General features: G+C 38.4%; 1 protein-coding gene across 7 annotated transcripts in view; it reads left to right on the top strand.

Moving 5' to 3' along the window:
- ZDHHC21 (zinc finger DHHC-type palmitoyltransferase 21) overlaps positions 1-23,647 on the top strand; it is a 53,345-nt gene that overhangs the window by 14,748 nt on the left and 14,950 nt on the right. For 4 of the 7 annotated variants that reach the window (XM_069776491.1, XM_069776489.1, XM_069776493.1 and 1 more), the window contains exons 3-8: positions 4,102-4,198; positions 7,749-7,952; positions 8,719-8,817; positions 11,578-11,689; positions 13,265-13,403; positions 22,575-22,691. In XM_069776491.1, the coding sequence (XP_069632592.1) occupies positions 7,799-7,952; positions 8,719-8,817; positions 11,578-11,689; positions 13,265-13,403; positions 22,575-22,691 (621 nt within the window). In that variant the 5' untranslated portion in view covers positions 4,102-4,198; positions 7,749-7,798. Of the gene's footprint in view, positions 1-605; positions 762-4,101; positions 4,199-7,748; positions 7,953-8,718; positions 8,818-11,577; positions 11,690-13,264; positions 13,404-22,574; positions 22,692-23,647 lie in introns of those variants that run through there. The other 3 variants (XM_069776490.1, XM_069776492.1, XM_069776495.1) reach the window with 3 other exon arrangements.

The following is a 23,647-nucleotide window of genomic DNA, read 5'->3' as shown; positions in this document are numbered from 1 at the left end:
TGGGGGCCGTCCTCCTCCTCCTTGCAGTGAGCTGGGGCCCTTCGGTTATGCTGATTTACCCGTGATTATGCAGTATACAAGGTAAAACATATATTTCTTAAGAAAGCTAATACGATTTCAAACTATAAATAAAGTTCATATAATTTCAGACTGTAAAGACTAATTGGTACAATACTTTGGGAATGAGATTCTCCTAACAGGAGCCCGGAGACCGAGGCAGAGGCCTTGTCTGCGGCGCTTACGTTTTGTCAGGAATTGCAAAGGGGACGCCGCAGAGCGGAAAGAGAGAGAAGGACTCAGCCTGACTACCACCTGCGCTCGGGAACGGGCCTGCGCCAGTGAGCTCCAAGCCCGGAGAAACCCTCAACGGCGGATCGGCCACACAGGTTTCCGACCGACTTCCCGCCGGCCAGGGGAGACCGTCCCGCCGACGCGGCTCCTCCCGCCTGCGCCGGGAAGCCACGGTGCCCGACCCTCACCCGGCCGCCGGCGCCCCGCCGCAGCCCGCCGACCGGCCCTGAGGGACGAACCCCGCCCCGCCCCGCCCCGCCGCGCCGCGCCCGGCGCCACTCTGCTCTCAAGCGCGCACGCGCGCCTCGAGCTGGGGAAGCGGCGGCGGCGGCGGCGGCGGCGGGGATTGGGCGCGTGCGGGCGCGCGGGCTGCGAGCGGCCGAGGTGGCCCCCGCGGTTGCTATGGAGAGCGGGGGAGAGGGGGGCGCGTGACCGCGGCCCCTCCCTTCTCCTCCTGGCCTCGCCCAACGGTTGGTTCCGCCTCGTGCCCCGGGGAGGGAGGACGGGGGGGCGGCGGGGGGGGGACGGGCTGGGTGGCCGTCGGGCTGGGTGGCCGTCGGGGGCGCCGCTGAGCCGGGCCGGGGCGCGGGGGAGCGGCATCCCTCCGCAGGCCTCGCCGGGGGCAGCCCCCCTCCGTCGCGGCCGTGAGGGGTGACCCCGTGGCCAGGCCTCTCCGGGGGTGTCGTGCCCGAGCGCGGCTGTCGAGTCAGGGGCTCGGTGGGGAGAGAGAGGCCGCTGCCGCCCCTCCCGCGGCGATGGGACGGAAGGCGCCGGGTGCCCCGCGGGGCGCCTTTTGGCAGGGCCCGGGGGAGGCTGACGGACTGACTGGGAGGAGGCTTTCTTTAGGGTGGGTTGCGGGTCTCCGCGTCGCCGGCCTCGGGCGTCAGCGTTGCCTGTATTAAATCTGCGTTACCACTCGTGGATGCTTGCTTACCTGAATTAACTTTAACTTGAGGAATGCTATTTTCTGTACAGAGAGCTGGGGGAGGGAAATCCTTAGCAGACTTGATGAATATCTCCTTACCTACGAAATAAATACTGTTGTCATTTTCATGAAGCTCCACAATGCTGCTTTTCTTTTTTTTTGCTAAATGATGAGGAGGGCATTTTCCGCTTTTGAGCTGGTGATGGAAGAGGTGCGTGCGTTTTGTTGGCTATGGGCTCCAGCAACACAGCACAAGGAAATGCAATGCCCTCTGACCTTTCTTAGTTTCACACTTTCATTTTCCAGCTCCACTAGTTAGAAAAATGAAATTGTAGGTCTTCATTCCCATCGCACTGAGGATTCAAACAGTGATGTGCTTAAGTAGCGTGTATTATCTGTCTACAAGCGGCTGCTTGGTCATCAGTAGGTGAAGATAAGTTTTCATGGATTTGTGATCAACGAGGACATAGTGTACGTACGTTAATGTCAAGCCACGTCCCAGTCCAAGCCCGTGTGGCATCTTTCATGAATGCATTAGATGTTTACACGTACACCTTGCAAGATCCCATCTAGAAAAAATAACTGGGTGGGAATATCTTGCCTAGCTTAACCCGCCCTTCAACAGCCACATAACAACTGTGTAGTGCCAAGGTCTCTACTAACAACCATCTATTGTATAAACATGTGCAATGCCAGGTACATGGAGTTTTGTCATGGCAAAAATATGCTGCTCTGTGTATTAACTGGTTATTCGGATACTAGTTTTGTTAAACGGCAGAGCTGCAGAAGGCATAGGGGTAATTCTGACACTTGATAACGTCACGTAAGTGACTTCTTTAAAATGTTATTGAAAGTAATTTAGTTGTTTGCTCCAAGTCGACTTTTTTTTTTTTTTCTGGTGAAGTGTACTTTTAGTTTTATATCAGTAATTTTTGTCAGTCATTCTTACACTTTCAGGAAAGTCACAGATCTAAAACCGCAGCCTAATCCACAGATTGACAGAGGCTCTTGGTTGTTATGGCCTTGTCTTGGCTATCAAATATTATAGCAAGTATATCTCTCATATTTGTACTCTCTGCTCCTTTTTCTGTCTGAATGGCTCAGAATACAGCCTTTTTAGAAAGTGGTGTTCTTCTCACTCTAGAAGTGTATTTTATAGAGGGTAGTATTGTTCAGTTTGCATGGGGTCTTAAAGTTGTGTTTCACAGTGAACAGTACTATGAATTATTGATCTGTGTCATTCAGGACTTGTTTAAGCATTTGTGAAGAACGTTCTGGAATTCAGATTTCACAAAGTCTTGCTTTTCTTACTGAAGTAGAAGTCCAGGGCTAAAATGAGGCAGAATATATAAGATCTTGGTTTCTAGTTATGTATCAGTGCAACGGCCGTAAAAGTGCAAGAAGCAGGATGTCACCAGAGCTAGTTGTCGTGCTTCCTAAGATAAGAAATGGAGTAATGCTTGTATTGGGTTTATTTATGAAACAGAACTTTCTAAGTATGTTTTGGGACAGTCTTGATGCAAAATAGTATACTTTTTTTGAAGTTTGCCTTCAAATGAGCCTATTAAAACAGTCTTTATTTCGTGTTGACATTCATGGTTAGTGCAAAGCTTTCTCATTTCTCAGAAGTGACTTTCTGCTTGCCTGACTCATTCTGTGGTCTCATTATTCAGTGGATGTCACATCAGAAGTCATATTGGAGGTGATTGTAGTGAACGAATACTGAGTTTATTACACCATCAACTGAACTGGGCAGAAATAAAAGGGTTAGGAAAAAATGCTGTCCAGGCATCCCTCAGTGAAAGTATTTTTTGGAGAGGCAAGAGCAATTCTTGATTATGTAGAAAAGGCTCAGTCATGTTTTGGTAAAGCTGAAGCTTTTCACAGCCACAGCTACTGTTTGCTTTCAAATGCTTTGTGTTTGAGATGTTTATTTAGAAAAAATGGCTATAAATTAGGGTAAGAGGGAAGAAAACCACAAAACCTCCAACACAACTGTTGTGTATTTTATCCTAAATTATTTCGCTGGAGATTTTCTTAGGCATTGCATGTGTGAATACTGAGTGTATACGGATATAAATCACTTAATTGCTTCTTTTCAACTGATTTGTTGTAAACCTGCTCATAGACTTTTTTCCTCTACGTATTGTAGTTATTCTTATCAGAAATGATGCATCCTAAAGAACAGAAATTATTTGAGATCCGTCTTCCTTTCTTTTGACATTGTATTTGAAAGAGTAAATACATATATTTTTAAAGTATGTTTAAAAAGAGAAAATTATAAATTCACCTTGTTTGTGAGTTAACTTGGAATCTAGTACTTTCTACCTAATCATCAGAATGTGCACGTTAGGTTTTCTTTATTCCATCTACCCCCCCCGACCCCCCACCCAATTCCTCCTTACCTATTTATGTACGGTACATAAACGAAGAGGGAGAGAGGAAAAAGCTCACTTTGCTGGAGAAGGTCAATATATTAACATTGTTTATGCAGTATTGCGAGAAAAGTATAATGAAAAGTATAAAACTTAATTTATCGTTACAGTAGGCATGCAGGAAGCAAGTATATCATAATTTAACTGAAATACACTGGCAGTAGTGCAGTTTTATATAGACCTTTCTCTGAACAATCCCATCCTTTTGAATGTATATTCAAATTGCGAAATGGCCTAGAACTGAAATTCAGGGAATGCTAGCTAGAATCAGCATGTCAGTTCAGACATGGGAGGCAAAAGATCTGGCTATCTCTGTGAATAGCTTGAGAGGAAGCTGTGCTCAGTGAGGTGGGGTGGGAAGAACAGAATAGAAGGTAATCCATTATATGCTGCCTTTCAAACCAGTGATGATGATTGTTTGAGTATCGCACTCTTTTCTGTCTCTTTCAGAAACGATACAGAAGATAATAATGAAAAATCTCCCTATCTTGAGAATGGGGCCTTTTTTTGCATAGTTCCAACTTAAGTGTGGAACTTGTCATCAAAGGTATGGGTTTGTGTATGTGTATGTTTGGTTTTGTTTTGTTTTGGGTTGTTTTTTTTATTATAAAAGTGAATAACGTCATGCAGGCAAAATTTAGTCATCAAATTGTAAAAATTTGGGATACATTTCCATTATAGGCATTCTTATTGTTTTCTCCAGAATCTCTCTCACTGCTTATTGCTCGTACATTATACTTAGTAAGTCACTTGGAAACAAGTATTTCAGTACTTCTATCTCTCTGTTTTGTTTGTTGAGCTGTTATTTCCCCTTCTGAGGAAGTGCTGTGAAGTCATGGAATCTCTACTGCTCTGGTAAGATGGAAAACAGATGGATTCTTCAGCAGTCAGCAGTGTTTCTAGCTGCCTCTGGTTTTTTTGGCCTCTCTGTTTCTGTCAGTCTGCATGATTTCCCCTTCATAAATCCATGCTCACTACTCCCAGTCACCTTCCTGTCCTTCACGAGTTTGGAAACAAGTTTCCAGGATTATTTGCTCCACCTTCCCAGGGGTCAGGGTGAGGCTAACAGGCCAGTAGTTGCGTGGATCCTCCTTCTTGCCCTTGAAAACTGGGTTGACACTTGTTTTCTTGAGTCCTGCGGAACCTCACCCATCAGCCTAAAACTTTCAAACGTATTTGACAGCAGCTTCACAATAACAGGGCCAGCTCTCTCAGCACTCATGGTGCCATCTCATCAGGTCCCATGGAGGTGTTATGTCCAGTTTTGTTTAAAGGTTTCTTAATCTGATCCTCCCTCACTCAGAGTAAATCTTTCTTGCTCCAGACTTTCCTACAGGTCTCAGGGGCCTGGGATTCCAGAAAGCAGGTCTTACTCATAAAGAGCAAGGTGACTAAGGCACTTTGACTTTTTTGTATCCTTTCACCACATACCCTGCCCCATCCAGCAGCGGGCCCACATTTCCCTCAGCCTTCCTTATGCTGCTCACATACCTGTAGAAGACTTTCCTTTTGACCTTCATATCCCTCACCAGATTCAACTCCAGGTGGGCTTTGGCTTTCCTAACCCCATCCCAGTACACCCAAGTGGTGTTTCTGTATCAAGTGTGCGCACACACTTGTTGCAGCCCCGCTTCACCTCTGTTTTGTTGGTAAGATCTCTGTCCACATAGTGTCAGGTGGATCCTGCCCTCCACCTCCTCCCCAGTTCTTGATCCTCAGAGAAAGTCCTATGGATGTAAAAGCTGAGTCCCAGCTTTTGACAGAAGCTGCACAAACACTTGTTGGTCTGCAGGATCTGCCTACTCCTCCTCAAGTCCTTTCCCTTCATCAGCAGGATGAAGGAGACACCACCTCCTCCCCAGGCTCTGGCCTGATAACGCTCCTGGCCTCTCCTGGCTGTATCTGTGGTGCCCCTATGGAAGAGTAGCTGAGGGTAACAGTCTGAGGGCCGGACTGCTACCAGCCTCAGGAACAGCCTGTCCATGGTAACAAGGACCCAAGTCCCTGGCAAGCAGCAAACCTTGCCAGGTGGCAGGTTGGGCTGGCAGAGGTGCCTCTGTCCCTGCAGCAAGGTGTTTCTCACCACTGTTTCTTGCTCTGTCCTGCCCACGCTGCCACAGGACTTGGGCACAGCCAGCTCGGAAGCTTCATTGGACAGAGCTCCTTGTCTTTGCCAGCTGCCAGGGCTCAGAACCTGCTCTGTAGATCAGAGCTGCAAGCAGAGCAGGAACCATCCTCCTGGTGCCGGACCTCACAAGCTCCCAGGCTTTGCCAGACGCAGCATCTCCATGCCCAGCCTGACAAGCTAAGGCTCTGCCTGCTTCCCCTCAGTGCAGTGGGGGTTCATGTAGCTGCAGGGTCTTGGAGGGGTTCTGGTCCATCTCCTTTTCAGCATCCCTAGTGTTGTACAGTCTGGTCACCTCCCACAGCTTCTTTGCTTGATGAGACACATCCTCCATCAGTGCATGCTTAGAAGGATATGAAATGTTTTTTAGTTCTAAACCTGCTGGTTGCCAAAGCTAGCTTACAACAGAGGCACATGAAGAACTGGCAGATTCAGGAGTATAATACTACATCATTTATATGTCTAGAGACTGTACGTATGTGTGTAGTATATTAATACCATGTATACAACAGACTATGATGCATAAATGCTATGTATAATAAAATTTAAAAAAATAGTAAATATAGGCCTAAATAGTTCTTTTTGTGATTATCATGAACTTAAAAACAGTTTTAAGGGCACAGTAGCTGTGTTCAGTATGCAACATGGGTTTATAAAACAAGTGTTAGCAAATCTGATGCCTTTTTAGGATAAAAATTAGCACTTAATACTCTGCTATACTCGAATGGGAATGCTGTTTTACTAGAAGATAGCAAGCAAAGGGTGATGATAAATACTGCATAGGAGAAGCGTGGAAAAATATCAGCTTATTTGGGTCTGATTTTGACTAGAGATATCTCGAAAAAGAAGGAAACAAGACTAATGAAACTTGTGGGTAATATTAAGCAGAGAAATGGTGAATGCAAGTGAGGATAGACAAACATTAAACAAGTAGAGCAAAACCCCTGGAAACAGAGATGTCTGATAAACAAGGTGAAATTTCAATGCAACAAGTAGAAGGTGAAAGGAGTGGAAGGAAATCCATCTGAAATTGTCAAGTTCCCTGAAGCCCAGAAATCAGGGAGACTAATGTGTAGGAGAGTAGCTTGGGGTTTATGTGTGTGTTGCAGTATTAAGATACGTATATGAAGGCAGCCTGGCAAAAAAACTAACAGTAGTAATCCTTCCCTTGAGGGTTCTGCTGAATAGTGCTTACGACTTCATGCTGCATTTTTATGAAGATCAGTTTATGAAGCTCTGAAGTTCATACTGTAGGACTTGGTGGGGTTTCTTCAGCCTAAACTAAAAAAGAGCCCAGCACACTATCAGAATGGATGTTTTAAGTGTGATTAATAGTGAGAAAACTTACTATTGTATGATACGTCTTAATGATCTACATGAAAGATGTTAGGGTAGTGTGGTTCCTTTCTCTGTTGCTTTGCTATAAATGCCATGAAGGAGGTTTTTTAAGCAGAGAAGAATTACAGATTCCTAGGGAAGCCTGTGACTATTTTAGCATACAAGCTTTTAAAAAAAATCTTCAAATATAGTTGGGAGACTATGATAGGTAGGTAGGATGAATCCTTGTATAACATAAATGATTCCCTGTATTTCTTGTTTGCTTTGCAAACTTTTTATTTTGATGGGAGACTTCTTTTCTGTAATGTTTATATCCTTTGCTGCTGCTATCTTGCTCACAGTTGCTTGCTTTACATATTACTTAATAGTTTTCCCAGGTACTTGTTTTACTTCCATCTTGATGATAAATGTTACTTTTTAGCGAGGTGTAACTAATAAATGAAATCATAAAATGTTTCTCTTCCTGGTACCTGAACAGGGTATGTGAAATGTCTTTAAGTTTTCATTTAATTCCTTAAATACATAGCTGACAGGGTTTTTTTTTCCTATTTGAATGTATGTGGAACCCTGTAGGTTGCATGATATTGGTTGATTTACTCTTTTTTTTTTTTTTTTTTTTTTTTAATCTCTCTAGGATAATCTTTTCTTCCTGGGTCGTGAGAGATTATTAACTGTTTGTGTTCAATGGGACGACGAATTCACTTTGTGGTTGACCCCCAGGGTTGGTGCTGCATGGGCCTGATTATCTTTGTCTGGCTGTACAACACAATCTTCATTCCAAAAGTCATCCTTTTTCCTCACTATGAAGAGGGACATATTTCAGTTGTAGCAATTTTGTGTAAGTCGATTTAGCCCTTTTCTCTACTAGTGAAAATAGTTATCTTTGGGCAGTAGTTAACATGTATGAGAAAGGTCAGAAAATAAAGAATAATGTGAAGGATAAAGATAAAGTATAAGAGTACTGGGATGCATCCTACATATTATGCTCTGAGAAGTTGAGATACTTCATTCATTTCAAAGGTGTTATGGTAAAACTTGTTCATGTGGAAACTGGGGAAAAGCATTAATATGGCTTTCACATCCTGTAGCTAGAACTTGACAGAATTTCAGGCCCACAACTCTTAGTGCTTGTCAGAATTTGGGGTGGTAGTGCTGATGGTTCACAAACTTGAATTTGTCAGCTAATATGAGTTACGCTAATAGGTTTTGCTGGGGAGAAGGCTTGAATTATAACTGAAACCAACTTTAAAGCAAAGATGGACTACTCGAAATGTCTTTTCACATAGAGGCTTTGAGGTGTAGAATGGTGCTTATTTGATAAGACAGTGGAGGAACTTCTTAAATACAGTAGTAGGGTCATAATGGCGTCCTGGTGGTGCTATCAAAACAGTGTTCACTGCTACCATTTCCTGTCCCTCTCCCTTTTTAAGACTGGGGAGTACTTAATATTGTAGACTGTATGGTACCAAAAATATATCTGGAATTGAATGGGAAGGCTGAGTAATTTTCAACTCGGTGCTGGAGCATCTATATTTTTGATGCAGTGTACAGTAGATATTTTGTACACCTGAAAAAGACTAACAAATGCTTATTTATTTTTTCAGGTTATTACTTCTGCTCATTGTTTTGTATAGCTTCATTACTAAGAGCCTCGGTAGCCGATCCAGGAAAGCTACCTGAAAACCCAAAGATACCGATTACAGGTACATAAGGTTGTTTCTATATAATTTGATGTCCTCAAAATAATTAGGAATCAGTTTGATTTTATGAGATTTGATGGAAACCATGAGCTGTCTTTGCTGAAGCCTAATATTGTTAATGAAATTAAAATTGGTATGTTACTGTTTTTATCTTGTACATTTCTAGCACTTCCCCTTGTGTAGACTCAAAACTTCCTTTCAAAACTTCTATTCCGTCAGAAGTTTAGTTATGTAGGAACTTCTGCTAGGAAATTTTTCCATGGGAAGAACTTTTTTTGCATTCTGGGCTTTCAAACATATTGCATATACTTCTAACTTGATAATATTTAATGAAAAGTGTTTAGAGATGATTAGTCATTATAATTCTACAGCTTTTTTCTAAGTAAATTTATAAGACATTGAAAGTGATGGTAGAAGGTACTCTTAAGCTGGATTTTACTTGTGCATTTTTTACAAATTTTTTTCAGTGACTTACATTTGTATGGGCTGTTAACCAAACAAATGTGACGCTAATTATATTGCCTTGCTATAGAGTAGCAACTTAACATGTGACAATTCATTTCTGTTTCTGAATTCCATTTTCTGTGAATCCATCCCACAATTCCCATATGGTATCCGATGCTCCAGAAACTGGAGGAAATTTAAAACCTTAATAATTCTCCACAGAGAAAGCCAATATTTTTGTGAACTGTTTGATGCTATTAAGGTGCTTGTCTAATGCATAGAGCTTTTACATAGCAGTTTAGAATGGAGTAGGGCTATTAAATGGTATGAGCTTTGTCACATAAACAGAAAATACTTTCTGAATGTAGAAAACATATCAAATGCTGTGAGGTGTAAATACTTCAGTCTTGTCTTGCAGCGTGGTGGATGCCAGGAGTAACATTTTGCTCTCTCTTCCTGATGTTAGTGAGAATCTAGGATGATGTGTTTGGAAACATGATTTGTTTAGCATCAGCACTGTTGTTACAGTGGTGTGCACAAACTAGGCAGCAGATAGTCGGAAGAGATGTATCTCCCTGGGATTCAGAAGTGAAACACTGATGTCAGAAAATCTCATGTCAGTGTTCTTTCTGCTCCTGGTAACTGATCCTTTGATCCAGTAAAATGGAAGGTGGGTCAGACTTTGGGTTCTGCAGTCAGAGTTCTTGCTGCAGGAAGAACAACATGGAATCTGCAACCTGAACTGGAGAATGAAGACACTCAGTACAGTTACAGACAGTTGCATTTATGACTGAATGTTCATTTACTTGCAAAATACCAGGACCAGTACAAATTCCCTTTGGGCACAAATGTTTCTTTCTCTTTTAAGGGATCCCTTTGAATAGCTCTCCCACCTCTTCATGCTCCATTCATTTCATATGGCAATGATACTTCATAGATACTTCTGAAGATGGAACACTTAGGCTTGACTATGACATTGATTAATATGATTTGGTGTGTGCTATGTCAGGGGTTTTTTACTTTCTGAAGTAGCACTTCAGTTCTCTGGTATTCTTTAGGTTGACAGGAAGATACATTTTTGCATAGTATAAATTGTATTCAAAAATGAGGTTGGGGTGTTTCTGAACTCTGCTGGTAGCTACCCTATTAGGGAGTGACACCTTTGTGACACTGTATTTATGGGAACAGATTGTAAATCAGTTTCCATCTGGCATTATTACTAGTTTAATGATCTCAGATATTGGGCTTTGTTACTTCCAGTGTCCAAATGTTGTTTTGCAGCAAGAAAGACAACATTAGAGCTGCCTGCAGGTGGCTCAGAAGTGCTAAATTTAACTTTATTTTGTTTACATAGGGACAGTGCTTTACCGTATAAAATTTCAGAATGTCCTACTGTAAAAGCTAAGCTTATTTTTTTTCCCCTGGGATTTAAGAAATTTCTCTGCATCAAAGAACTAGAAACAACTAGTCAAAATATTTAAGATTCTCAGTCATGTACCTATTTTCCTTAAAGACAGAAAATATATGCTTTTGTGAATGGAAGTATTACAGCGTTGGTGTGATTTGTTTCCCATGTGAAGATGAACTTTCTGAATATATAATTTGAATGCTTATTTTCAAAGGCTTCCTCTAATTTGGATGGTGCAATTTGAGATAAATAATAGCTAAGCTGAGCAGTAGTAGGTACTGGTAGTTTCAGCTACTCAGTATCTCTGGAGATCAGCATAAAGAATCTCACATTGGGCATCCAAAAATATTGTATCTTTTTAAATACAAGCCTATTCTCTATCTGTTCTTTGGTTGCCTTATGTGTAAAATTGCATGATGTGAGATGCATGTCTTAAAATGCTTTGAGATGGAAGATGCTCCTGAAGTGTTCATTGTGTATTTTATTTTCGTTAGCTAGCTCTGACAAATTTGAGTAGCAGTATTTCCTCAGGAGGTTTTGGAATGGCAGGGAGATTGTACAACGCTTCTGTCTAGCAGATAGTTTTTTTTCACAGTAGACATGTAAGAAAATAATTGAATTACGGTCTTCCTTGTTTGAGTGACAGCTTTTGTGCTGTAATAATTACTCCCTAGAAAGACATAGGAGGAGAGATGATTTTGGAGAAGAAAACTGGCACAGAGTGGCAGTAATATCTTCCAGTTTAATTAAGATGACAGTAGGAAAAAAGTTTTTTGTATGCTGCTTATATATAAGAATGTAATACAGTAAGATTTTTTTTCTCTTTGAATCACTAGGATATAGATTCATCATGAGCGTGCTGTACTGAGTTTAAATCTCTCTAAAGTGTCTTTCTTTACATTTTAACCTAGAACGAGAATACTGGGAATTATGTAACAAATGCAATATGATGAGACCAAAGCGTTCACACCATTGCAGTCGTTGTGGACATTGCGTGAGGAGGATGGATCACCACTGTCCATGGTAAGACCAGGACATTTGTTCTAACAATCTACTGGTTTAGTGAATCATTTCAAAGTTCATGGTCTTGACTATTGCTCATTTGTCATATTTCTTTCCCAGTAGTGCTTAATCATTTAGGCATTTAGAGCAGGGAAAAAACAGCTTTGAGACTCCTTATGTCTACAGGTAAAACTGACAGTAAGAACTGTTGCAGTGTAACATGTTAGCATTGTCAAATTGTTATGTGCCATATAGTTTTGCAAAATTCACATATTTTGTTTAAAGAATTGGAATTTTTACTCCTAAAACTGATCAAAATAATTGATTTGTACATTGAAGATTTATTTCATTTGTTGCAATTTAGTTTCTGATGCTGGAAAAAATTTTGTTTTGTAGGAAATAGACAAATATTTATGTTTCTTGGATTGAAATAAAAGATTACAATTTCAACATAAGAGGCGATGCTCTTTATAATAATAAAAACAGATCATGGTTTCAGACAGTTTTGGGTTTTTAGTTTACCAAATTGCTATGCTAAGTAGAAAATGTTATTGACTCATACCATGCCCCACTTGTCATAGCTTCACTGATTTTGTAGTGAAATTGCTTATTTTAGTGTTCTTTAACTAGTTTCAGTCAAAATGAAGTAACCTGGCTAAAATTGTCTATTTAAACTGATTGTTTGTAGCTTAAAATGAACATAAACATTTCTGTCGGTAGTTCTGAGGTATCATTTCCAGCAAGACAGCAATGATGAACTGCAGAGGACAAAATTGACACCAGGATCCTCCTAGGTTGATTTAGCCATTTTTCAAACTACCTTTTTTGTCAATCGCTACTTCTGAAAATAGTGCCAGTATAGTGCTTTTTGTCATTATGGCTTAGCTTGGTACTGCTGTCTGTGCCAATGCTTGTATGAAATTGCACCCCGATCACATTTTTTGCATCAGCATAACTTCTGTGAAGCAGACTAGATGTAGATTTCAAAGATTTTGAATCTCGTGCTTAATATTTCTAGAATCCTTGTGATTCTCTTACTCCTTTATGTTATATGCAGAAGGAGTTTCAGAATAGAGATGCTTGTTTTGTCTTCTGTGTCTTAGGGTCCTTCCTAAGTCATGCTTATTTCTCATTGGGGTATGCTGTGGTCACGTTTATTTCAAACCATTCATTTGTATTTCCAGTTTTTGGACTCAACATAGTTCACAACCAGTGAAATGTGTTGATTTGCAGAAGATAATATGTATTACTGTGAAACTTTGCGGACTTTAAAAAAAAAATTGTTACTTGAGTATTACTTAAAATTGTAGGAGTATCTTTGGTATAGGAAGATACAGAGAAATGTGTCTCCTGTTCTAAGCAGTGATCTCAGTAATGCAACCTACACTTTAAGTGGCAGTATAAGGAAACCATGCTTTACAGTAACTGCCATCTCTAACATAGAGATCATCACTTCGATTAAGGATGGAGTGTTTAGTCAGTAGTTCTTATGTTTGCTCCATAAATAATCATCACTTCTCTTATTCACAATATCATAACTGCGGTGTTAACATCTTTATATTTCTGTCTTTATATATACTCTTTGTTTCTCTACAGGATTAATAATTGTGTTGGTGAAGACAATCATTGGCTGTTTCTACAGCTGTGTTTCTACACTCAGATCCTTAGTTCTTATACGCTGATACTTGATTTCTGCCATTACTACTACTTTTTGCCTCTGAAGAAGGGAAACTGGGTAAGAATCATTTTTCTCTATGAAGTGAATAAATAGCTAGTACTGCAATGTAATTTATTTTGGTATCTAGTTACTACATGTTTATGCTGGCTCAGTTGTTGACAGTGAATAGAGTTCAACTAGATGTATGTTGTCAAGTAAGCAAACTGATTTATGGTAAGTAACACAATATTCTAAAAAGGTATATGATTTCTGTGTGTTAAAAACACAACATTAGTTTTCTTAGAAATCTAGGAAGGGAGGACAGAACCAGTTAGGTTCTTTTAGAAGTGATTAGTGAATACTGGGAAGAAGCAAGGTAACTACTTTAGGTATATTCAAATTTCTTTCTAATCTCTCCAAAGTAAATTTATGCAGCATATATATCTATCCTAAGTCCCTATTTAAAAATGCCGATATTGCCAGAAAAATGAGAAAAAACATATGATCATTCTGAAAGGAGAAAAATCTACATTGGTTGAGAAGCAATATTTTGTGAGAAGCTTTGAAAAGGTCGCGTGGGTTAAGGGAGAATTAAGTTTGGTTTGTTTTATTTGGACTCTATGCCATTATCATATTTCAACATCTTGTCATCAGCAAAACACAGTTGAACATACAGACAGAGAAAATGCAATTGGAATAGATTGGAATAGAGTAAAAATTATGGAATTTCTTCCATTATGGAATTGAAGTTGTAAAGTCTCTGTGTCTGGTACTCATTTATGTCTATTATCTGTTGTGTTCAGAATATTCAAGAGACTTGCTTGAAAGTTGCTGAATACTTGAAAGTGTTAGAACAGCAAAGCTGATATTCTTGCTTTTGAAGAAAATGTTACAAGATCTTGCTCATAAAGAAACATAAAAAATTCTACCCAAAATTTAAAATGGACTTTGTATTTGTACTGGACTATAACAAATATAAGCGCACAAAAGAGAAAACCCTAGAAAACAAATCTAAAACATATTCAAAGTTAGATAACATTCAGGATGTCCTAAGTGAAGAGACTAAGACCATCCCTGAAATTGGTAGTGTACTCTAAATTTTGTTGAGATTTTTTTCCAGTTACTGAAGTGCTGCAGACTTGTTTATTCCACGTTGATGTGACACCCCAGTATACTCTCTGCTGGTGATGTCACACCCGTCTTTCAAGGCTGCTGGAGGCTGGCCACTGGTTGTGGGTGAGGCAAATCCTGTTTTCCATTTTGATGAACAACTTAAGTTTGTTATATTATTTTGTATCCTAAATGGCATAAAATAAGAATATTAAACTTCCTGAAAAAAATTACTTCTGGAAAAGAATGGGGCATAGCCTTCCAAGCCTCTTGTATGCTCCCATATCAGTCTGCAGTAGATGTGATATTCCCAAGAAAGTGTATGTGAAGATGATGTGTCAAAGGAGAGCTGAAAATGTAGGAAGACTGGACTCCTTGGATCATCCAGAACTGATAAAAGTGTTACATTCAAGTTGATAGATACCGGCTTTTTATTATGTGGAATGTACCGAAGTTGAGGATTTTTGCAAATCTCTCTTAAAATAACTTGTATTCTAAAAGAATTTCATTTTTTAGTTTTTTCACCTATATGAATATTTCCATTTAAGTGGTTTAAGGGGCTCTAGAAATATAGAAGAGGGAAGAATTTGCTGTCTGCTTGAAGCATCTTGCCACAGACACTGCCCTGTAAACTGAGACAGACCTGTAGAATGTGTCTCTTAAAATGGAGTACTCATATTTTTCACTTTTTTTCCAGTTTGTTGCAGATAGGCTTTTCGTATTCACTTTGTTTTACAGGCATTGTGAGATTTGAGGGAGCTATTTTGATTTGTTGTAGCTGCATTCAAGTTAAAAGGGATATGAAATTGCAGTCTTTCTGTATTAGTGAAGAAGTCTGTTGTCTAAATAAAATTTCGTATGGATATGTTACGTTTTGGGTTTTTGGAAAGTTAATGTTTTTGAAAGGTAACTAAATGTAAATGCCTTTGCTTCTAGTTTCAGGAGCTTTGTAAACTTATTTTTAATTTATAAACTAAGTTAACTTACTATGTTTCTGGTCAGACTAATCTTACACTTTCCATATTCTGAAGGCTTCCCGTGCACAGGGTTTGCAGGTTTCAAGCACAAGGCCTTCTCAATAATACTGATCTGAATGCTGGATTGGGTACTGCAGTGCATCTAGAAGGAGTGTTATTTTCTGAAGATAAGATCTTTGTATGAAATTGGCAGTGCTTCTCAAATAATATAATTTCATGGTAGAATATTTCCTTTTTATCATGACAGTCCCCTGAATGCTCTAACTTACTTTAAGTAACTACACTGTGTTTAGATAACAAACCCAAGTTCTGTTAGCCTTGCTTTTTAAAAGCGGGATGAAAGGGAACCAATTATTTGCTTGGAGATGGTCTGTGCAAGAGAGGAAAAGGGAACTCATGTTTACTTCAGACAGTTTACAACTTCTAAAGAGGTAATAATAAATAGTTATTAATAATAACAGTTCAAAGAATTAATACGTATGAAACTTTGTTCTTGATGGTTTAACTGTCAAGTCTTTTGGAGAGAGACCTACTTATAATATCTACCCTTTAGAAGATGCCTCCTTTAGGAGGCAGAATACATATGCAATCATTATTTTAACCCAGTTTAATGTAGTTGCCTGAAGAGTGGATCAGGTTCCCATGCTTGGCTGCCTAAATTTACACAGAGTCATGGAAAAAATGGTGTACTTTGTTCTGTTTAGTTTTGTTTAGTTTTAGCTGTGAGGTTTTTGCCTTTATCAATTTGCATATGTGGATACTTCAAATGACACTCTTACTTTTGAAAAAACTGGATCTGTGTTACAGTATCTAACATTCTGTGCGCCAGAGAGAGAAATATGATTACACTGTATAGCAAAACTTAGTAGACACAGCAGATCTGGTCTGTTCAGACCTTTATTAAGTCTAGTATTACATTGAATAGTATTTAGCTTTCTCGTTTTTTCAGTTGCAGGATTGGGGGACCCACACTGAAGAACAGAAAATAAGAATAATTTGTTTGGCTGTCTAGTCAATATATCTTCCTGGAAGATGACATCAGAGTCCCATTAAGCTGATTTTTTAAAAGTATTGCTAAGGATATGATGCTGTATAACTTTGTGCCACAGAATAAGTTATCAGAATTACGTAATTTTGACATCAAATGAATAGGAACACTGAGAAGGTTTGCCTAATATTAGTTAGGTTTTTAGGCAAACATCCTGCAACGTTCTTTTAGTCTTTATATATAAATTAAAGCTGAAGTACCACAGCATTCCAGAGCACACAGTACCTTCTACCTTTCATGGAAGTGATATTCTTTGTCGAAATTTTGGCTGTAACCAAGAGCTTGCATTTTCTGAACCGACAGGGGCTAGTGTTTAGCACACAATCGAAAAAATGGATAGTTTTTTCTAAACAGCCATCTGGAATTACCTTATTTCTGCTGATTAAAAATACTTGTGAATGTTTTGGCAGTGTGCCTTCATCTTAATTTATATTCTTTGGATATAAAATAGTACATGACACAGAAGCTGTAGAATTAAAATTGCTCTTAATGCTGTTGTGAAATAATAATTTTATCACAATACTGATTAATGCATTATGAAAATATGATCACTGTATGCATGTTAGTATTTCCTTTTGAATGAAAGCTTGTGGTTTTAATTTTAGGGTTGAGGAAGAAAAACCCAAACACTTTTAATTAAGTATGCTAAGGTAAGGGTGATAACTTTATAGCTAATGGAGGAAGCCATTTCAATAAAGATACCATCTTTCAGCTTCAGGTCTTATAGCAGAAAATCACTTCATAGTATTCTTGGTGTGTGTAATTGATGCAGTCAGAAAGATGGATTGTGGTTATTACATCTGTTTGTCCAGCAGGAGGAGTACAATTACTGCTGGAAATGAAGGAAGTGGTAATTAAATTGTCTATGTGAGATCTTAGCAGAAGAAAGATATATAATTCAAATAAAACAGCATATGAGTTCCTCTGCTAGCTTTGATGATTTTCAGAGGCTAAGACTGGAACGTTCTTAATTTTGCATCTTCATTAAAAAACATCAAGGTCAGGAAGTCTGCATCTTTTAGGAAGTATTCAATCTGTGGATAGTGAGATGAGAAGAATAAATACTAGTCTTCTCATGACTACAGTTGCTCTCTACATGGCTGTGCTGGCACAGATTCTCGACACAGCTGGTCAAGTAGAAGCAAAAATATATGCTTTGGCAGTACATTTTACCTAATTCATAGAAGGCTTTTAATCTTTTCAGCGAAAGAACCTTTGGTGATACATTCTGTTTGCTAGAAATGTTGCTCAAATGATTGTCATAGCAAAAAACACTGTCATAAAAAAACCTAAACCCCTTTGTTCTGGTTTAGTTTTATTTTGTTCCTGGTTCTGCAGTTATCCGTTGTATATTATGAAAGTTTTGTTACTTAACTAATTTTTAAACTGTTCTGAGCTCTATTGGTAGAGGGGGAGGAAACATCATGGAAGAGGCATTGTGGCAATATCAGCCTGCTCTGTCTGACACTCAGCTTTCCCAATTCCAAATAAAAGGTGTTGGGAAATATTCACTAGACTTTGTGAGAAGATTCTTTACGGTAATATTTATTTCAATATTATATATTAACATTAATTAAAATCTGGAAATATGTATCATGCAAAGTCCATTTATATTGTAAAGACAATCTAAAGGAAACTTTTTCTTTTAGGGTCATGAAATGACCTACAGGATGTGAGTTTTTAAAAAATTAAAAATACATCAAAATTTTCCTTCTCAGTGTTCTACAAAACCAACCTAACCCTGCTCTCCTCCTGTGTAATTATAAGGACAGCATATGAATATTGAATTAGGCTTAGAAAGTTAATACATTGTCTGTAGAGAAAAGATAGGAGCAACTGAGAGGATAAAATTTTGTTATAACTTAATATACTGGTATTGTCATTTTTATGCAAAGATTGTATGGATTTTCTTAAAGTCTGTTCTAGTCTGAAATTATTTCAAAATTATCACTTTGGATTGAACTCTGTAGGCAACTGGTTTTGGAACCAGAGTGCTATTCCCATTTTCACTTTAAACCAAATCAGTCATGAATCAGACTGGAAAATTACTCATTTAGCAAACCTGAAATAGACCTCAATCAAAAAGTGCTTTACATAAACATCAGTTGTTATTAATAATAAATATCTCTACAAAAGTGCTTATTAGAATGCAGCTCGTGTTCTGTGAATTAATTTTCTTCTTTTATTTTTTTCTTTACATGAGCAAATTTTCTCCCTTGTACCTCTCCTTCCTCTTTCTTCCTGCAAAACCTGCAGTCTGTATTTTTTGTTTTGTTTTTTTGAATCCAACATCCTGGCTTTGTTCTGTATTCTACACTGTTTTTATGATAGCAGAGTTGATAGACTGACTTAATCACCAGACTGGGACAGACATCCTGGGCATTTGCAACTGAGAACAGACAAGCACGTTAGCATGTGTTACATGAAGTATCCCTTCCCCAAGAGAAAGATGGAGTATCCTAGTATATTTTGTTAGTATATAAATTTCTGTGTATATCGTATTTGAGTAAAGAATCAAGACTGAATAAATGAATCTCACACTGTAAATGAGAATTTATGAAGGTTGTTTTTCACTTTGTCTCTTCTGGAACAGACACAATAGTCCTGTGTTGGTCCTGCTGAAACCTCTGTCTGCTGTACAGAGTGTGCTGTTTTTAAAGGAATATTGTAAACCCTTAGAAATAACGACCCAGTACTGCAAATGACAGAGACCCATTAAATGTTTTCATGCCTCTTTTTTTTGTGGTGGTGTTAGTAGGGTAAAAAGAAAGTTGAATTTGGAAGCAGTGGTCATATAACTGATTATGATCTTAAGCTGGACCCATCGTTGTTTTTGACCTCTCTCCTGTATGATAGCATAAAGCTATAATAGCTGTTTTCCTAGTCAATCATAGCATTCATTGTAGGGATCATCCGTAACAGTTGATGCTCACAAATGAAGAGATGGCATGTGTTCTGCTATGGCGTTGAGGAAGTCTCGTGTGAATGTGTCATGGAGACTGGCTTTCTGTGGAATGTTTTGGTATTGCCTGGTAAGATAAAGATGCCAGATCTCATGGTTTGTAATCCATTTCTCAACATAATCCTACAGACCTATACTTTGTTTCTTATTTTGCAACAAGTTTCTGTTGTACACATTTCTATCCATTTTTATAAGTGGCCAAGAATCCTTGCAGTTTGACTGGACGAAGTAGTGGCTAAAGGGAACTTAAAAACCTTTAGAACATGCAACAGCCTGGGGGAGGGCACATCTGAGCTGTCTAGGAAATGCTAAGTAGAAAGAGGATGGCAGCAACCCATGTGAACTGAAGTTTTGACAGAGCAGTTAGGTTGTGATGTTGACAAAAAGGAGAGGAGAAAGGGGCTACCTGAAGGGCAGCTTTCACATTGTTAAAATTGTGCATTTAACATCTGTGCCAAGGCCACATATGTCAGCCTGGCCCAACGTGGAAAAAACCTGCTATGGGACAAAACCCTGTTGTGCCATGAGAGAGGGTTCATGCATTGGTGATGTTAGCTTACGTGTGCTTATGCTTTGTGTCTCAGTCTGTGTAGTTCTTTCTCTTAGCACAGGTAGTGTGATTTTGGAGGTGGGGGGCAGGCTGTCTCAGTCCTTGCACTGCACTGAGATTGGTGAGTCCTAAATGCTGTTTGAACAAGAGGATCTGTTCAAAATACATTGAAAGAGGGATTGATTAATTATTGACTAGTCCTGGGGATTGATTTATTATAGTTTTGATTGGTTTTCTTAGCTGGGAAAAATGTTTTTGTCCGTTCTGAGAAGGAAAAATAAAAATAAATTGAGTTGAGCTGTTACGTAAAGCAGCAACATCCTAAATGTATAATTATTACGATTACTGTGATTTAAATGGATTTTTTTAAATGGTCTTTTTTTCCTATTTTTGTGGAGTCACATGTTTCTGTTTGAATGTAGAATTGTGAAAGTAGCTCTGTTATTAAAGGTCTGATTATCAGAAGACTCTATTCCTGCATATACTTTGGTTTTCTATAGAAAAATGCTGTTCTGTCTACAGATTGCTAGGTGAGCCCCCAGTATTGATTTCCAGGTCATCATTGCCTCAGAGACTTTGATTCGCCTACCGTTGTGTAATGGCTGGAACAAACATTGGTGATGTCACACCTGTTCTCACTAGTAATTCAGCAACCCCCAGTCTTTTGCAGTAGATGCTTCATCTTAAGGAAGGAAGGAGAGAAACATAGAGTAGTATTCCTTGTTCTTCACTTCAGTATGAAAAGTCTTTCCTTTTCTGTACCTCTAGTTTTAACATGGGTTAGAAGGGCCAAATGCGAAAAGCAACCTGCCGTCTTTACACTAGGGTTTTCTGTTGTCATGTGTTGAGTGATGTCTGTTTTTCCTGCTGAAGATGATGCTCAAGAGAAGAACTCTTCTAATTAGAATGTTGGGGGAATGCTAAGAGCTGTGTCACAAACTTTTTTTTAATGGGGGAGTGTGATGCTAGATCCAGAACGTGACTTCACTGTTGGCACTCTTCTCTTACATTTCACTGTCTTCTGTCAAGTTGAGTTTGAATACATTAAAACATTTCTGATATTGTAAAACATACCTATGAAGATAGGAAGGGAAGCTATTTTACAGCTAGAACTTGGTCTTACCTTGCTTTTCTTTAAAGCTTTGGTGGGCTGGTGGAAAGGGGAATAAAAATTAGTATGAATGCTTTTATTTTTATTTGATTTAACTTTGAATTAAGTCATTAACTGAGTAAGAACACTTAAAAAAAAATAAAATTAAGCATATATATTCTACAGCAGCAAGGAAGGCCAATACTAAGAAGAGCTGGCTTACCAGTTCAGAAAAGACTGTTGGGGTTTGCTTTTTGTTTTAGCTGATTAACTAGTGGTTTCTGTTTGTTCATTAAATACTGACTTTCTTCACAGCTTTGGTAGCCAGTATAAACTATTTTCCTGGGTTTATATTTTGAACCTTCATGGAAATAATTTAAATCTAAACCCAGACCTCTTTACTAAATATAATTTGCTCTAACTATTCTCTGTTTAATTAAAACCCAGTATTCCTGAATCTAAAAATTCCTTTTCCTTAAGTCCTACTGGTTGAATGTAAAGAAGGAAAGTTCAAAAGCAGTGGGTTTTTTGTGGGTTTTTTTTTTCAGTTCACTTTTATGTTCTGGTTGTAATTTAAAGTTTACTTGAAAGGTTTTAATAGTTTCCTGCTGTGATCTGGCTTTTCTAAGTGGAAAAACAGATGTGTACATTCAAAAGACAGCCTTGAGAACATAATCGTAACTTATAAATAAGAGAATGGGTGGGTTAACTCATTATCAAAGGGTAAGATGGGTTGTGAACTTGCAGTACATCTACAGTAACTGCCATGTACAAATGTTTTCCTGTGATAAAAATAAGGTGTTTTATCCTTTGAAGAAGATCTAAACAACTCTCTTACACTTTTCATATTTTCTGCTGGATGAGAGCAGGCTTTCCAGAGCAGCTGATACAGTAAATTCATATTCTCCTGCACCCTGAGGCAACTTGGTTGTGCATCCATATCCAAAGTTACAATAATCCACTTAAGGCCAAAATTTAAAAGATGAAGATAAGTTTATGTTGAATAATAGACAGCATTACAATGAGACCAATCCAATACAGATACTTGGATTTTGTAGGTACCATCTGCAAGAGTCAAGCTAGGAATGTTGTTACTTTTATTACAAAAGAGGTGAAGTTAAAATGAAATTTGCTGTGGCTGGGAGCTGAGATAGAGGAGTCTCATAAATCAGACTGTTTAACAGAGTGGTTTTCGTATGTTTTGGAGCTTCTGTGTAGCAATCTGGCACAGCATGAGATGACAGAATCGGGAATAACCCATTCAGCTCAATCTATTCCCAAACCTTAAATACCTGAATGAGGTTTTTTAGCAGTCTGGCAAAAAAGCCCCAACTGGTTTATAATTTTAGCACATAAATGTATCAATGATTTGCAATGTAGCTCAAAAATTCCATATTTGCCTTTAGGTATAAGTCTTTGGGAAGAGCTCTTGTCTAGTATTTCCACTCGGTTCAAAGACTTAAATTAATTTGTAAGAGCTAAAGTCTCTCTCTTCTTTCTGTCTTGTTCTAGGATGTTTTTGTATTTAGACATGAACTTGCTCTCCTAAGAATATCTGCCTTCATGGGTCTAATAATATTAGGTGGAATAAGTGGACTCTTTTACACTCAGCTAATGGGTATTTTCACTGTAAGTATCTAATTTTAGAAGTATATATTAGTTTTATTTTCAATAAAATTAATAAAAGCAGAAAACCAGTTGCATTTACGGGAAAAATAGAGAAACACTTGCGCTATGAGGTACCTATTTGGTGTATGCTTTGTGAAGACTCTTGTCTCCAAGGAAGACTTAAGAAGCCTTCTAACAAACAAGTGTCTAGTAATTCACCTATCAAGGCAATTTCCTGATTTGTATTAGTGAAATAAAACCATACATTCTCCTGGAATTGTGCAGTGTACAATGTACATATTTGTGGGTTTTGATTTTTGTTTTTATTTTAAACTCGTATGTGCCCTGGTCTCAATTATACTTTGTGACAGTGAGGCCCACTGATAAATCATACATTCTGAGAACATGGACTTTTTGTTAAGTATTTTAATAAATATGCTTATGTTCATATTTCTCCAGTTACTAAACTGTGGAATGGAATATTTTACAATTTACAGTCCAAATGCATATTCTGTATTTAAAGGTACAGAAAAAAATCCTTTGCATTGAAAGATTTTCCAGGTAAATTAATTTGGTAATGTAATAAATATCTACAAGAAACAAGCTTTTGTTGCTGTAATATCCTGTTCTGTACATTAGAATTTAATCACTGCTAGTGAATTCTTTAAAGTTATCTTGAGAACTCATAGAAGTGTTTGAAGTACTGCAGTGATGAACAGAGAGAGTACATTAGTTGGATCTGTACATGTCTGAAAGGATGTATGATCTGGCCTGCAAAACTTTTTTTTAAAGACAATAACATACAAGATGACAGCATCTTTGTGACTACAACTGATTGAGATCTGCTTGAGATTTCATTTTGGGATTATGAGGGTTTGCACAGTATTAACCTTTGTGGGTAGATGCATAATGGAAACCCTCCTAACTGTGTTATGTAATTCCTTTGTATAGAATAAAGGACAAAAATTACTGTATAG

Source organism: Haliaeetus albicilla, chromosome Z (genome assembly GCF_947461875.1).
Source record: "Haliaeetus albicilla chromosome Z, bHalAlb1.1, whole genome shotgun sequence".
In the NCBI taxonomy this organism is placed as follows: domain Eukaryota; kingdom Metazoa; phylum Chordata; class Aves; order Accipitriformes; family Accipitridae; genus Haliaeetus; species Haliaeetus albicilla.
This window is presented reverse-complemented; position numbering and strand designations above follow the sequence as displayed.